Source organism: Sipha flava, unplaced genomic scaffold (assembly GCF_003268045.1).
Source record: "Sipha flava isolate LNK unplaced genomic scaffold, YSA_version1 49063_pilon_pilon, whole genome shotgun sequence".
Classification (NCBI taxonomy): domain Eukaryota; kingdom Metazoa; phylum Arthropoda; class Insecta; order Hemiptera; family Aphididae; genus Sipha; species Sipha flava.
In genome coordinates, this window is record NW_020273311.1 from 45,523 (window position 1) to 59,379 (window position 13,857).

A 13,857-nucleotide genomic window follows, 5' to 3' on the forward strand; every position below is an offset into this window, starting at 1 on the left:
CTCAATATGATTTTAGTTATGATTCTATACCATGGAAACCTAAATAATTTAACAATATATCCCATTATGTTGCAATGTTTTACAATTTGAACTATAATTTTTATAATAGCGTATGATGTACGCGGTTTTGTGTATAATTCTTGCAAATATTATAAATATTCAAACTAAAGAAACGATGACTTGATTTTATACTTGTTATTCAATACATTGACACAAAAAAAAAAAAAAAAAAACTAATTATTTAAATATATTAGTTATAAATTAATGAATAAAAATATTGAAATATGTCATTCATTGTATTAATTAAACGTATTAATTTCAGGTGTATAAAAATTGCATAGATAATGATGATAATTAACAAATCAACAATGAATTAAATATTTATTTTTAATGAGTTATAGTAATTATCTTAATGTTTTAGTATAATGGTATATTATATTAACAAAATTTCAATAATAGTCTAGTATTTATCATTAACCCATTATTATGTTGAGATGAAAATTAAATTTTATTTTAAGCGAAAGAAATTCACTAATTTTGATGTGAATATTGTAAAAAATACTTGATACATCGTAATCATGTCAAGTCTATAGATCAGGTCATATCACATGATAATGACCCGGTATACCGATTCAAAACAATTTAATATTGTAATACCAGAAAGTGTGATAAAAGTCATGCATACATATATGGTATATACCTGTTTGTAACCACCATGGCCCAGTAAATCTGGGAGAATTGTTTTATACGACTAGACACGACACGGTATAGTTGGATGAACGCAGCTTTTAACGTCGCGTTTCGGATCACGTCGCCTAACGTTGAACAAGAGAACGAAATAATACACGTGCAAAGGTCTCTTATATATTATTTATAGTGGAAAATCTTCCACCGAATGCCATTATTTTTATCGCACCACCACTCACTTATGATATTACTTATATAGCTCATAGGTACATCATAAGAACTGGGCCCAGACACGGCACAATAATGTTTATACGTCATATTTTATTTATAAAAAACAAATACGTACTTACCATGTACCTGTATAATATTTATTATATAAATATACTCGTTATACTTACACCTATGTTGTAGATACTGTCTAGCTGACTTGGTAATCGGATTACAATTGAATTATTGCGATAATAATATGTAATACATTATCGGTTCTATAATTTCCAAAACTGTGACTTGAAAAGGGTAGTCTCCTAAAACAACATCTTCGTTGCTTTTTGACTCATTACAAACAACAAGGAACATGTATGAACACGTTAAAGGTTCATGTTACTTTCTGTCAACGTTTGTCACCAATTTAAGCTCGGGTTCCGTACAGTAACTTGAACACGTGCACAAAGAGTGAATGCTGAATATTATAATATCATGTAATGGTGTGCATAATACTATTTGAAGAGAAGTATTACGAATTGAGCAACATTTTAGTGTTATTTGATGTTTAAAATATACGTTATAATCTTAATCACAGCATGACGGTTTTCAACAAAAAAATATAGTAAAACATTTTTATCGAATACGGTATACATTTTTTTTTCATCACATTTTTCGAATTCTGATATTTGTTTCATTAAAAATATTTTACTTAAAGTAATTATATATTTTGTTTCAAAATGATATTCCAAATAAAATTGCTTAAAAAAGTATTAACGTGTTATGGAATTTTTATTTTTTATTTTAAATGATACACGTTCTCTTTTTCAACATCATATAACATAATTTAAGTGGCTTTTGAAAGAGGGGAAATAGTAAAAGAGAGAACAAATGTCAAATAAAAAAAATAAAATCATCAAATTATCATTTTTTGAAATATCTGAAATTCAACGAAATAGTCTAGTAAGTATGAATTAACAATATCTTAAATTAATGGAAGATATCTGATTATATTGTAAATGTATTACACATGAAAGTATTATTAATATATTTTTCTTCATTTTAAAGAAAATGTATTGTGTGACCGATTGTTTATACTTTTATAAAAATATATAATTATACTATAAGAATGTCAACATAAATGGAAATAGTCTAAAATTTCACAAATCTGAGAATATTAGGTGAAAGCATGACATAATCGATTGAGTAAAACTACCAATGAAATGTATTCAAAAAATATAATTAAATTCAATTTTGTGTGTGTATATATACAAATTCCTAGCAAAACATAATGTCCATAATTCATTTGAAAAAATTGATAGCGCACAAAAAGTTAGCAACATATTTGACACCATTATATACTCGATACAATTCAAAATAAGCTCTAATTATAATACTAGGTTGAGTTTTTTCTAACATTTTGTACAAATTGGTACCTTAATAGAGCAGTATAAGATTTTCTTCTTGTGTCATTGTTAGCTTTATGATAACATCATTGTTATATTGTTCTAAGTAAAATTTAAATACATATGGTGAGTTTAAATTTATAATAAATTCTCATTAAAATACATCTATTTCGTTGTGGTAATCGCCCGTTGATGTACACGAACATCAGTAGTCCTTCAAATGAGCTTATGTTTGTACAGCAATAAATAAAAAAAAATCATGAATTTTAATTATATATTTTCACTGATTTTAATGTCATAAGGCTTCATCGAGAACGATAGCAAACTAATTCTATGTTTAATACAACACAATAGATTTTTCCATATTCCAAATTATATATTTCATTATCATAAATCTCGAGTGATCGAACAAATACTTTGATTAAAGGTCGGTGACCGTATCATAGCTTTGTCCGTCACATGGCGCTATGGGAATACAACAGTAGCGTGACGTTGTAGCTTTATATTTGATGAAAAATTGGTTCTATACATGTACGCGAAATAGTGTATTTTAGGTCATACAATAATACCACTCGTGGTTTACCAGAGCCATCACACTTGTATTCGTATCTCATTTAACTATAATTTTTCGTTTTTTTTTTTTTTTTTTAACTATCAGCATACAACACAGTTTGCACTAAATGTTCTTCTTTTCTTTTTTTTTAGATGACAGTTTTTTAAATAATTTAACATGACGTTGTCAAGTAACATTTTTGCGTTATTTTCATTCTTTCAGATCTTCTCTGTGCCAGCAATTACGCTTCAAAATTCTCAAAATGCCGTTGATTTCATTACACAAACGGTTTATGCATTAGTCTGTTTTATACCTTGTGTAGTTTTAAAAGCAGGTAACTAAAAATACACGTAGGTTTTTGCGAGTTGAAATTCTACAAAAAAAAAAAAAAAAAAAAACATTAAATACTAAGTAGGGGAAAAAATAATAGTAATAAAAAATGCGCATCTGTACAACTATGTATTACAGCTGTATTAGTAGTTACAGTAATTGTTTGTAATAACTATTTGATCGAATTTATGAAAGACATGAAAACAAAATAAATAAAAATAAAAAAGATCGGAAAAACGAACGAATATTTTGTAAATGAAATAAAAAAAAACTGATTGATGTAATCGGTATATCCACGAACAGATACAAAATAGCAATGAGTATAATAGTTCTTGCGTTAAAACAAAATGGAAAAATTATTAAAATACTAACCACCTTTTGTGAAAATGTGAAATCGCAAAAATATAAAATAAAAATATAAGTTTTTTTATTGTAACGAATATTTTATTGAAATTTGGCAGCAATGGAGTAGCGACGGTAGAAGTGATGGCAATACGAACGTACGATTGAAATAATTGTGACGAATTCAATGTGGTCTGAAAAACAAAATAAAGCACGTTTTTGCGAAAAAAAAAAACATATGTACGTGACATATGAAGATGGAGAAATTAGTTATGTATATGAAGACACGGAGAATACAATTATTATAAATCGAAAGGGATAGAAGTATGATTGATTGGGAAATCGTCAAGTTTGGACCACTGAAGAAAAACAATAATTTCAAATCGTCGATCAAAAATTACAATGAGTATATTTTAACTATTATACCGTAGGCAAAAGGTATATTATGTATATCTGAACTAATCGTCCAGGCGTTAAATAGAGAATCAATTATTTATAGATTAGATGTATGCGCATAGTATATGTCATTTCCCACATAAATAAAATTTTTTTTAATCAATTATTTGTCAATTAAAAAAGCGGTTTTTGTTTAAAAATAATCTTACACGACAGTCTCTAAGACTACACCTACATATTTTATTTTATTTTTCCTGACAACGATAAATTTGAGTAGATGTGAGTATATGATGTGTAATACTTTGTGATTCAGACAAAATTTTACAATTTTACGAACAAATGTATTATTTATGAGAGTTTAATTAAATTTTTGAATTTACTAATATTATGTTACTATATGCAATATTTATTTCTAAACACACGGTATATACAGTAATAAACCAACTAGTCCAATTATTTAAAATATTGTTGTACACTATATTCAAAATACCATAACACTATTCCGTATTTATTTAGTAATGGTTTATTCATTGTAGTGATTTTAATAATTGTCTACCGAAAAACCTGGTTTTACTCAAAACATTTAAAAACTGTCATGCTAGTGAAAAAATAAATTTGGTCACCTTAAACGATGATAAATGAGTTAAAGTTTGTTAGTTAAATTTACAATATAAATAGTGCATATTATTTGTTTATAAAGCCCCGTAAAGTATAAAATATTGTTGCGTATAAATGTTCAAACGAAAACTATAGTGAAAACCAATAACGAAACCAATACAGTGAAATTGATAATAATCAAAACAATAAAGCGTTTGTTTCGTTTTTTAACCGTCGATATACCGACGGGTTTGTGAGACGTGTAATTGGAATTTTTTCGAATTGTTATGGAAAAAAATTTCTCCAGTCGGTAAACTTCAGGCGCAGAACTAATGTGAAGTGTTAGGTTAACCTAACCTAACCTAAACTAAGCCAACCGAGGTGGTTGCTCTATTGCATGGAAATCATTACCAGTACTAGGATCTGTTGTGCCAGTGGGACGGTAACCTTTTCCCCCGGTACGAAGCTTAATACGATGCGGCGTAAAAACCGAAAAGTTATTCGAACAGTTAATGTTGCAACACCGAATCGTACGCATCCGTAACAGAGTCGATTCCTGTTCGTCGCGAACAGTTGCGGCCGATACAACTACCGAACGAACATTACGGCAAACGAGCTTACCGCAAATCGTGGTCAATATCATGGCGCCCAATATGATGCCGATGGTGACGACGAATAAGTAGTTAGTGAAGTTATCGGCGTTCTCGGTCGTGTGGTTGTACGACCCGTTCAGGAACGGTTCGAGGCCGGCCGCCACGTTAGCGGACACGTTGGCCAGCACGGCGGCCATGGCCGAGTGGTTGCCGGTGCGGTAATTATAGCCGTCGTCGTCGATGGCCACCGACCGGATGGGCCTGAAGTAGTCGCCGATCTGACCGCCGTGGCCGTGGGTCACGTTCAGGTAATAGTCGGCCACGGCATCGCCGTCGTCGTCCGTGACCGCGTCCGGGCCCGCGCCGCCGCCGCCAGCTACGTCACCTTCGCCGCCGCTGCCGCCGCCGTCGCCACCGCCGCAATACAGTGATAACGCGTCGGCCGCCACCCGCAGCACGCAGCCCTGGCGCCCGCTGCCGGCGGCCGCCAGTGCCCCGAGCAGGGCCATGATACTCGTGCTGTGCTCAAGACTACCCGATGGATCACCATTCGTCAAGGCCCGCCTGGAAAAAAAAATATGTCAACAAACGCGTGAATATACGATAAAATACGATTACGGTTTAAGCAAATCTCGTGAGAACGACACGCGATAAGGGTGATTATTCAAGCACTACGCACGTGTGTTATTCGCGCGACTTCATTACATTATTATTAACAGGATATGGACCGCTGAAGTTGTCCAAACACTACCCTTAAACGACAGTGTTAACTATGCAACGATTTTTCGTGGTTGTCTGTATAATCTTTACACTTTGCGTATACATACTGATAACAGCTTGTGAAACGAATCGTTCGGTACCGATCATTATACGGGAATATCTCTAGAATGGTGGAAATTGAACGAGAATCATTTCACACTCGTTCCCTTGTACTCGTATACCAACATTATAGATTGACGTAACCCTATGCGAATCATTCCAAGTAGTCATATCTGTGTGATATCTGGAAGACTTGGAAACGTTTTGAAATTTGTTTTAAATGTAAATTCCGCAAACGCCGTATGTAAGACGTAAGAACTATATAAATCACTTTTTATAAATAATATATTCGAGTATTATAATAATTATTACGATTATTTCTTAATGTTTGATTCAATTCTAACGAAAACTTAAATTTTAAATTAAAAATAAAACATCATGCCATTAATTGCGTTTATAATATAATCATCTACTTTTGGAGGTTTTTATTGTTATGTTTGTAGAAATAAAAATTGTTTAATCAATTTTAGTGAAAAATAGTTTTAGTACAAATTCATTACAAATATTTATAAAATATAAAATAACATTATTATGTGGAAATTATGATTCTGCAATGGTCGTTTTGTACTATACATATTAAATAAATATTTTGTGGACCAAAATATAATAATTGAACATTAATTCATATAATGTTATTCGTTATTATGTTCGTATAAAATTTGCTTTCGCAAGAATGAATCTTGAGGACATGAAAAAAAAGAGCGAATTAATTTAACTTTTATATAATGAAATCTGCATCAGTGGCTGCACGATAAAGCATCGTTTATGGACGCCCATTGAATACGATTAAGATATTAAAATTAATTATCACAATTTATCGTAACCTCTCTACCTTAGTAGGTGGCCAAATAATTTGACGGTTTAATTTTATGAATAAAAAGATAAACTAAAAAAAAAGACGAGCGAGTTTTGAAAGTGAATGTGTTAAATTTCTTGATTTAAAATATAACTTTTCTTGGATTTTTGTTTGTAACAAAATCAATTTCACATCCATTATATTTTGAGTTACTAATGGGTGGCTGCTTATTTATACTTTTCATGTTATTAATTACCAGTGTTTAATTTTAATAAATCGATGGGACTTACGCTTATGATAAAAATACAATAATAGTGATTATAATTGACAGCACACTGTTTTCATAATATTTTATTATAGTTAAAATGTGGTTTTTGTTTGTATCAGATAAACGTTATGCCGATTTGACATAATGTGTCTTGTTGAATACATTTTATACTTCAATAATTAATGGTAATCTATTATCGTGTTCGTACAAATAGAGCACAGCTGACTATTGTAAATCATCGTATGCAGCAATCCTCTCCCGTGACTATCACACAATGTGACAATATAAATTTCAGTTGTTTTTCAATGCTTATGCTTTTAGTAATTATAATTACAAAATCGTTTTGATTCAAATTCAGTAAAATCTGTATATACATTAGTGAGTTTATGTATAAATATTTAAAATCATAAACGAACAGTATTATTACCTCGAATACATTTATGATTAGTAAATATAAATACTATACATTATATATTTATTATATAGCACCACAGTACGACCATCATAATTAAAATATTAAACCTCGCAACTGAACAGTATATAATGTATAATATAAATTTATATACCATAGAGTATATTATATACATCAACATTTTTAAAAAGTGAGATTTGTGTCCGACGAATTAAATACGATACAGAATAAATTATGAATAAGTTACAGATATCGAGAAAATAATAATTATATACATATAAATCATATGAGGCTCAATTTATATGAACTGATAGAACTATTCATGAAATAAAATATTCATAAAAACATTGATTTTACACTGAATTCCATTTAAACCCATTAAATTAAGCTAACTTATTATCTTTCTTTAAAAGTTATAGTTTTCTTTAGGGTTTTTTTCAAATAAAATTATTATTGCTTACTTTTTTTTTTATGAATTTTTTTATGAATTATTATTGTTAAGTTAATGTTTAAAATATGTTTTCGTTAAGAACTGCAGATATAAATCTTATACACAGCTAGGTTGACTGGAAATTTACATAAAAAAATACTGAGTGCTGTAATTTAATTATATTGTCCTTAAAACTAGATAAAAATGAACTACTATTTATTTAAAATTTTAAAATTATTTTTGATTATTGTTAATGTTTAATATACTAAAAATGTTTAATGCAATAACGTATATTAAAATAAACAATAAAGCATTCTTAGTTTTATTTTCATGATGTAGAATAATATGACATTTTGTTAAGTTTGTTTAAAGTCCCCAACTTATTGCACGCTACCGTATATTTTATTACATATTTTTTTAATTTATTTATGTATTCCGTTACATAATTATATTTATTTTATACATAATCCTTTTAAACTATTCCCTGATGGTCAATATAAGTTCTAACCTTTTTTCATAGTATGATATAGCACTCTACATAAATTTAACAAATTATTTTATCCCTTCAAAATCTGGCTTTACAATTCTTGCATTACGTGTCTCAGACATTATTCGCATTACAAACGTGTGAATGGAAAATATTCTAATTTAACAATAGTCTTTTTTGTGTTAATATTTTTTAACAATTACACTGTAAATGTCATATGAAAATATAATTTTTCTTAAATTACAGTGCAAACTGATCAAATGTCTTCAAATAATGTGAAACAAAATTATATATTAGTATTATAATACTATATAAATGAACATTGTAAGCGTTCAATTATATACTCATAAACGATAACTTACTCCCATAATATAATAATGCTTAAAAGTGTATTTTTATATTTGACCGTGTATTTTTATAATGGTATTTGAATGGCCGGATTGGTGAATGGTCCAATAGACTGAACCGAGATTACCTGCAAAACGAAAAATGCGCAACATGTTGCCAATCGATCCTTCAAAATTTTGCGTTTTTGAAACGGGAAAAAATACGATAGATTGGTGGTGGTCGGAGGAGGAGAATCTGACCCAAAGATTAATCGAATGGCTAGAATATAGTGTTGTACACTTGCTGAAAATGTAACTTAACATTTGGTGCCAAAAATGATTTTGTGTTAAACTGTTAAACTCCCATGTCCAATATATTTCCGCTTTGGTAATTATTGTTCGCTACACCATCAGATAAAACCTCACATGTAATAATAGTACACTTATATATACACACATAAATCCATGTATAAATACGCATGTAGATATAAAACGGTGTAAATTAGTATCATCAACGGTACTATGTGTGCGGATGACTATTTAGCTTTATTTTTTTTCATATAGGTTTAAATATATAAAGTTAGGGGACAAAGTGCATAGTTATTATAGAAAAGCAATTGTAGTTATATTTTATTTCCTGTGATTATTTTTCAACAGCGGAATTAAAATACTAGTTGTATAAATTTGAAAATCGTGAGAATTTTTTAATAATTACTTAATAAAACTCAATATATTTTATATATAATAAATCTCAAATAAATATTATAATATATAAGAAGTTTTAAATCTAAATTTATAAAAAAGTAATTATAACTAAATGGGTAAACTATAATAAAATACTACAACTAGGTTATTATTATATAACATATTAACATAATATGATAATATTATTATTATTATAAAATAAAAATAAAAATACTCACTCATAAAATTAAAAATGTATTGCTTGAATATGAGAATATATAAACTGTGAACGTTTCAATTTTTTTTTTTTTTTATTGTTTAACCTATATGCTAATGCCTGAGCATAAAATTCAACGTTTTTGTTTACTTACAAAAAAATCATGTCAAACTAAAATTGCCACTTTTTTCGACCATTTTAACTTATTTATCGTGAACATTTTATATTATTTTAAATTGATCTATATATTGTATACTATTTCCAAATATTTCTAATAGGTACCATGCGTAAAGATTTTTTTTTTTATCATTTGAACAATTTTGAAAACCGAATCACTTTGAAGTAAACAGTCAATTGCGATGGTACTTAAATTTTCCGATACATATACCGTGAAATTAGTTTTAGTAAAATATAATTTGGAACCGGAGGAAACATCTAAGTAAATAATAAAAATAAAAATAAAAAATAAATATTTAAATAATTAAAATTATATTTTTGGTTTTGTTTTTCTACAATTTGTAATTTTTTTGTAATTGTGGTTGCAATCTAATAATAAAAATCAAGTAAAATAACTATTTATTTAAATTTAATTTAATTTTAAATTTTTTATCTTTAAAATACAGATTCTATTTAAAACGTATGAGTAGAAATATTGAGTTATGTAAGATAAAATTCAATTAAGATATCATAAAATTCAATTTTTTTTTACTTAATGCATATCTATAATTGAAAAATTATATTTGTATTTTTAACTGTCTAGTTTAAAAATATATTAATTAAGAGTTTCATTTTTTTAATTAAAAAAAAATAAATATATAATCATCTAATTTACCTAGTTACAATAACAAGCTTTCGTTAAACTTTTTAATAAACTTTATTTTTTACTTTTTCTGTCATTTAACTATTTTATTATTTTCAATCCAAAAGTATCTATATGTAAGAAAAATAAAATCAATGGATAAATAATTTCCTGAAAATTATTTTTCCTGTGCATTAAGTTTTTTTTTCATTGTTTTTTCTCATTATAACTTTCTTCGTGTAATAAATATTTATTTATTAATAGTCATGTATACTTTTAATATACTTTAAATAAGTATATAATAAGATTTAATTTTTGATGGTTATGGCCATAAGTTAAATAGAAGAAAATACACGGGGGCACCGTTTTTTATTTCTTATGTTTTTCATAGTAGGTACTTATTTGATTTTAATAAAAATATTATCATAAAATCTACTTTACAAAAAATAACATTATAGATAGTAGTTGTGTCTTCATATCATGTTGTACTATATAGATAAATATATACACTGATTATTAAATAAAGTTTCAACTATACACGTATCATATTAGTTCCCTTATGATTTATTTAGTCTTATAGTCTTATTTAATTACATCACAATATAGTGAGTAAGCAGTACATGCACCTATTATTTGAAAGTACGTAATAGTATATTTCCAAGTTTCTAATTTATGGAATAATAAAATTAAAATATTAAGTGGGAAGCAAAAATATAAAAACTAAATATTATTTGTTTAAATTGATAAAAAACTAATTTACAATTTTTAGAGTCCTACCGCTTTTCATTTATTTAAGGTTTCCATATGGGGTTTAATGTATAATGTCGATACCAACGTTGTAAGTAACTATGGTAACATTTTTTTTTTTGATAGGATAAAGGTATATTCCAGGGAACACAGATATACACACAATAGGCTTATAAGGAAAGCTACATTTGTGTCGAATCTAAAAGTAATAGCACCATAAAAATAAAAATAAATATACCATATATTCATAAGATTTTATATGTTTAGAGATTAACGCAAATGTATTGTCTATTCTGGTACTGTTATTAGATCATAATATAACCAGTCTATAAAATACATCGTAGTTGCGAAGACATCATATTGTTATAGACCGCATAATATGAGCTGTGAGTTAAAAATTAAATTAAATTTTATTATAAATGCATATTATAGCAGTCTTAAGATAGTTGTTTAAAGCTTACGCATATAAGTAAATTAACGGATACTTCGCTCGTACGAAAACGTTCACGTTAAATAAGAAATGATCTATAGAAGTGTATACTCCTATAAAAGTTGTTGTATTGTATATTGTATAGTAAGGGAGGCACCTCTCACTCATCGTGTTTGGAGCTTAACGACTGGTTGGTAGTTATCACTAGTCAACACAGCGAGTGTGGTGCATTCTTTTATTAATTTCTTTTTAAGTAAACTTAGTAGTGTGCGAGATCCACGGTAGAATAAAAGTTAATATACATATTTAGTGAACTGTTTTGAGTTATTAAGCGCTACTAGCGGAAGTCAACAGAAGTATTATAATACTCTTGATCACAGTAAAATTAATAACAGAAAAATGTACATTCGTTATATATCGTTAATTAATGAGAAAATATAAGCGTTGATGATCTATAATTAATTCTATGAGCAATATAAATGATTCACCAAAAATTAATTGAAACAAAAGAACCATAAAATTAATTTTCACAGTAAAGCAAAGTCGAGTAATATTTATATGCAAGATAAATAATATGTTATGTATATAACATAAATGTTTCTAAATAACAAAATTATTTTCTAATTTTCAATTTGAAAACGAACCGTAGTTTATATTTATACCGTTCACGACTCACATGTATAACATATTATATTATTGAGTTATGTATCATCGTAGGCTGCACAGTTAGGACAAAATATTTCTTGCAAATGTTACACAGAATTTGTGATTTAATTTTTTAAAACTAATACCTGCAACCTTAAATGTGGTTATGATAATAGTCAATAACTTGAGACGTAATTAATGCGTTACAAAAAAACAAATGGGAGAACTGTCAGTAGATAAAACTGAATTTCTGAAATAATAATAATACATAAAACACATGGTCCTTTTACATTTGTTAGTGTGTAATATTTTAACTTTTGGAATTTTACGAATTTTTTCATTCATTAAATTAGAAATCGATTTAAATAGTTGAAATAAAACGGAAAAAATGAAAACTGGTAAAAATTAAAAAGTCATTGACAACATTTTTTCTAATTTAATATTTAGCATAAATGATAAAAATTAATTATATCAAATTTTAAAATTTTAAATACTTGAAATATGAATTTAATTATTTTTTTTGTAGTATTTGCAAATTCTAAAAAATATTTTATAGAACTTATGTATGCCTCACGTAAATTAATGACCAATAATGTAAATAATTGTCATCATAGTATCTCGGTTAAAAATAAAAAGGATATATCCCTCATTATTAAAATAAGTATACGTAAACTGTACGAAACTATGTGTCTGATCATAAGCATTGTGACACACGTGTATTGTTACGTATATACTAACAGGCAAGGTCGTGTAGGTACCCTCGGAGGATGAGGAAAAGCAATTACTCACCCACGTCCCAGTTTCGTTGTCCAGTGAGAATTTAAATATTATGAATGCATTAGAGAAAATTTAAATATGATAACCAAAGCGTAATTCAGATGATGAGACCCCTATGTTTACACCTAACTGAACCCGATGGAATTATGACCAACAGTCACGCCAGTATCCAGATTTAAACATTTATTTATGCATACGCGTACATGTATATATTATTTACTCTCCTCTTACCATCCGTGAACGTAACACACGCTAACGTTATACAAAGTATGTGGAAAAAAATTTTTATAAAAACATTGTTTGTTAAAATTAAGTCATTTTAATGTATGCAAAGTGCAGTAATTCTAAAGAGCTATAAAAAATGAGTTCGAGACAACACAAAAAAAAAAAATAAAAAATAAAAAAGAATAGATACACTAAAATCATTTCTTTATCATGCGTTTATAATTATTATTTTATTTTTATTTTATACAACTTATAATACAAAAGTTAGTAAATGAATATTACATTACAGATAATAGTATTTACATACTAAATTCTATATATTTTATATCCATGGACTTCAACGATTGAATTATTTTTATAACCGTATTATTGTTACTCATGCATGGCCTAGTCGCTTATAAAAAGTATTATACACGGTGAGAAACATTAGCAATGGCGTCATAAATATACATTCTGTATTATTTTGTCGAAAATATGAAATAAAATACGAAAATATATTTATTCATAAGTGCACGTGATATAATCGTATCAGAATGTCTCCAATTGTAAAATTCACAAAAATGAATAGTAAAATGAGTTTTCATATGAGACTCAATGAACATGTTTTAATATATCTTTCGTTCACATTCATATACTCGCTGCAGTTTGATTTTTGATTAACTGATGAGATAGAAAAAATTGAATGTTAAT

General features: G+C 27.7%; 1 protein-coding gene across 1 annotated transcript in view; it reads right to left on the minus strand.

The window, feature by feature from the left end:
* LOC112690148 (dopamine receptor 2-like) overlaps positions 1-6,188 on the minus strand; it is a 29,059-nt gene extending 22,871 nt beyond the window's left edge. The window contains exon 1 of the mRNA XM_025564089.1: positions 5,134-6,188. Within this exon, the coding sequence (XP_025419874.1) occupies positions 5,134-5,614 (481 nt within the window). The 5' untranslated portion in view covers positions 5,615-6,188. The remainder of the gene's footprint in view (positions 1-5,133) is intronic.
* Positions 6,189-13,857: the final 7,669 nt, after the last annotated feature.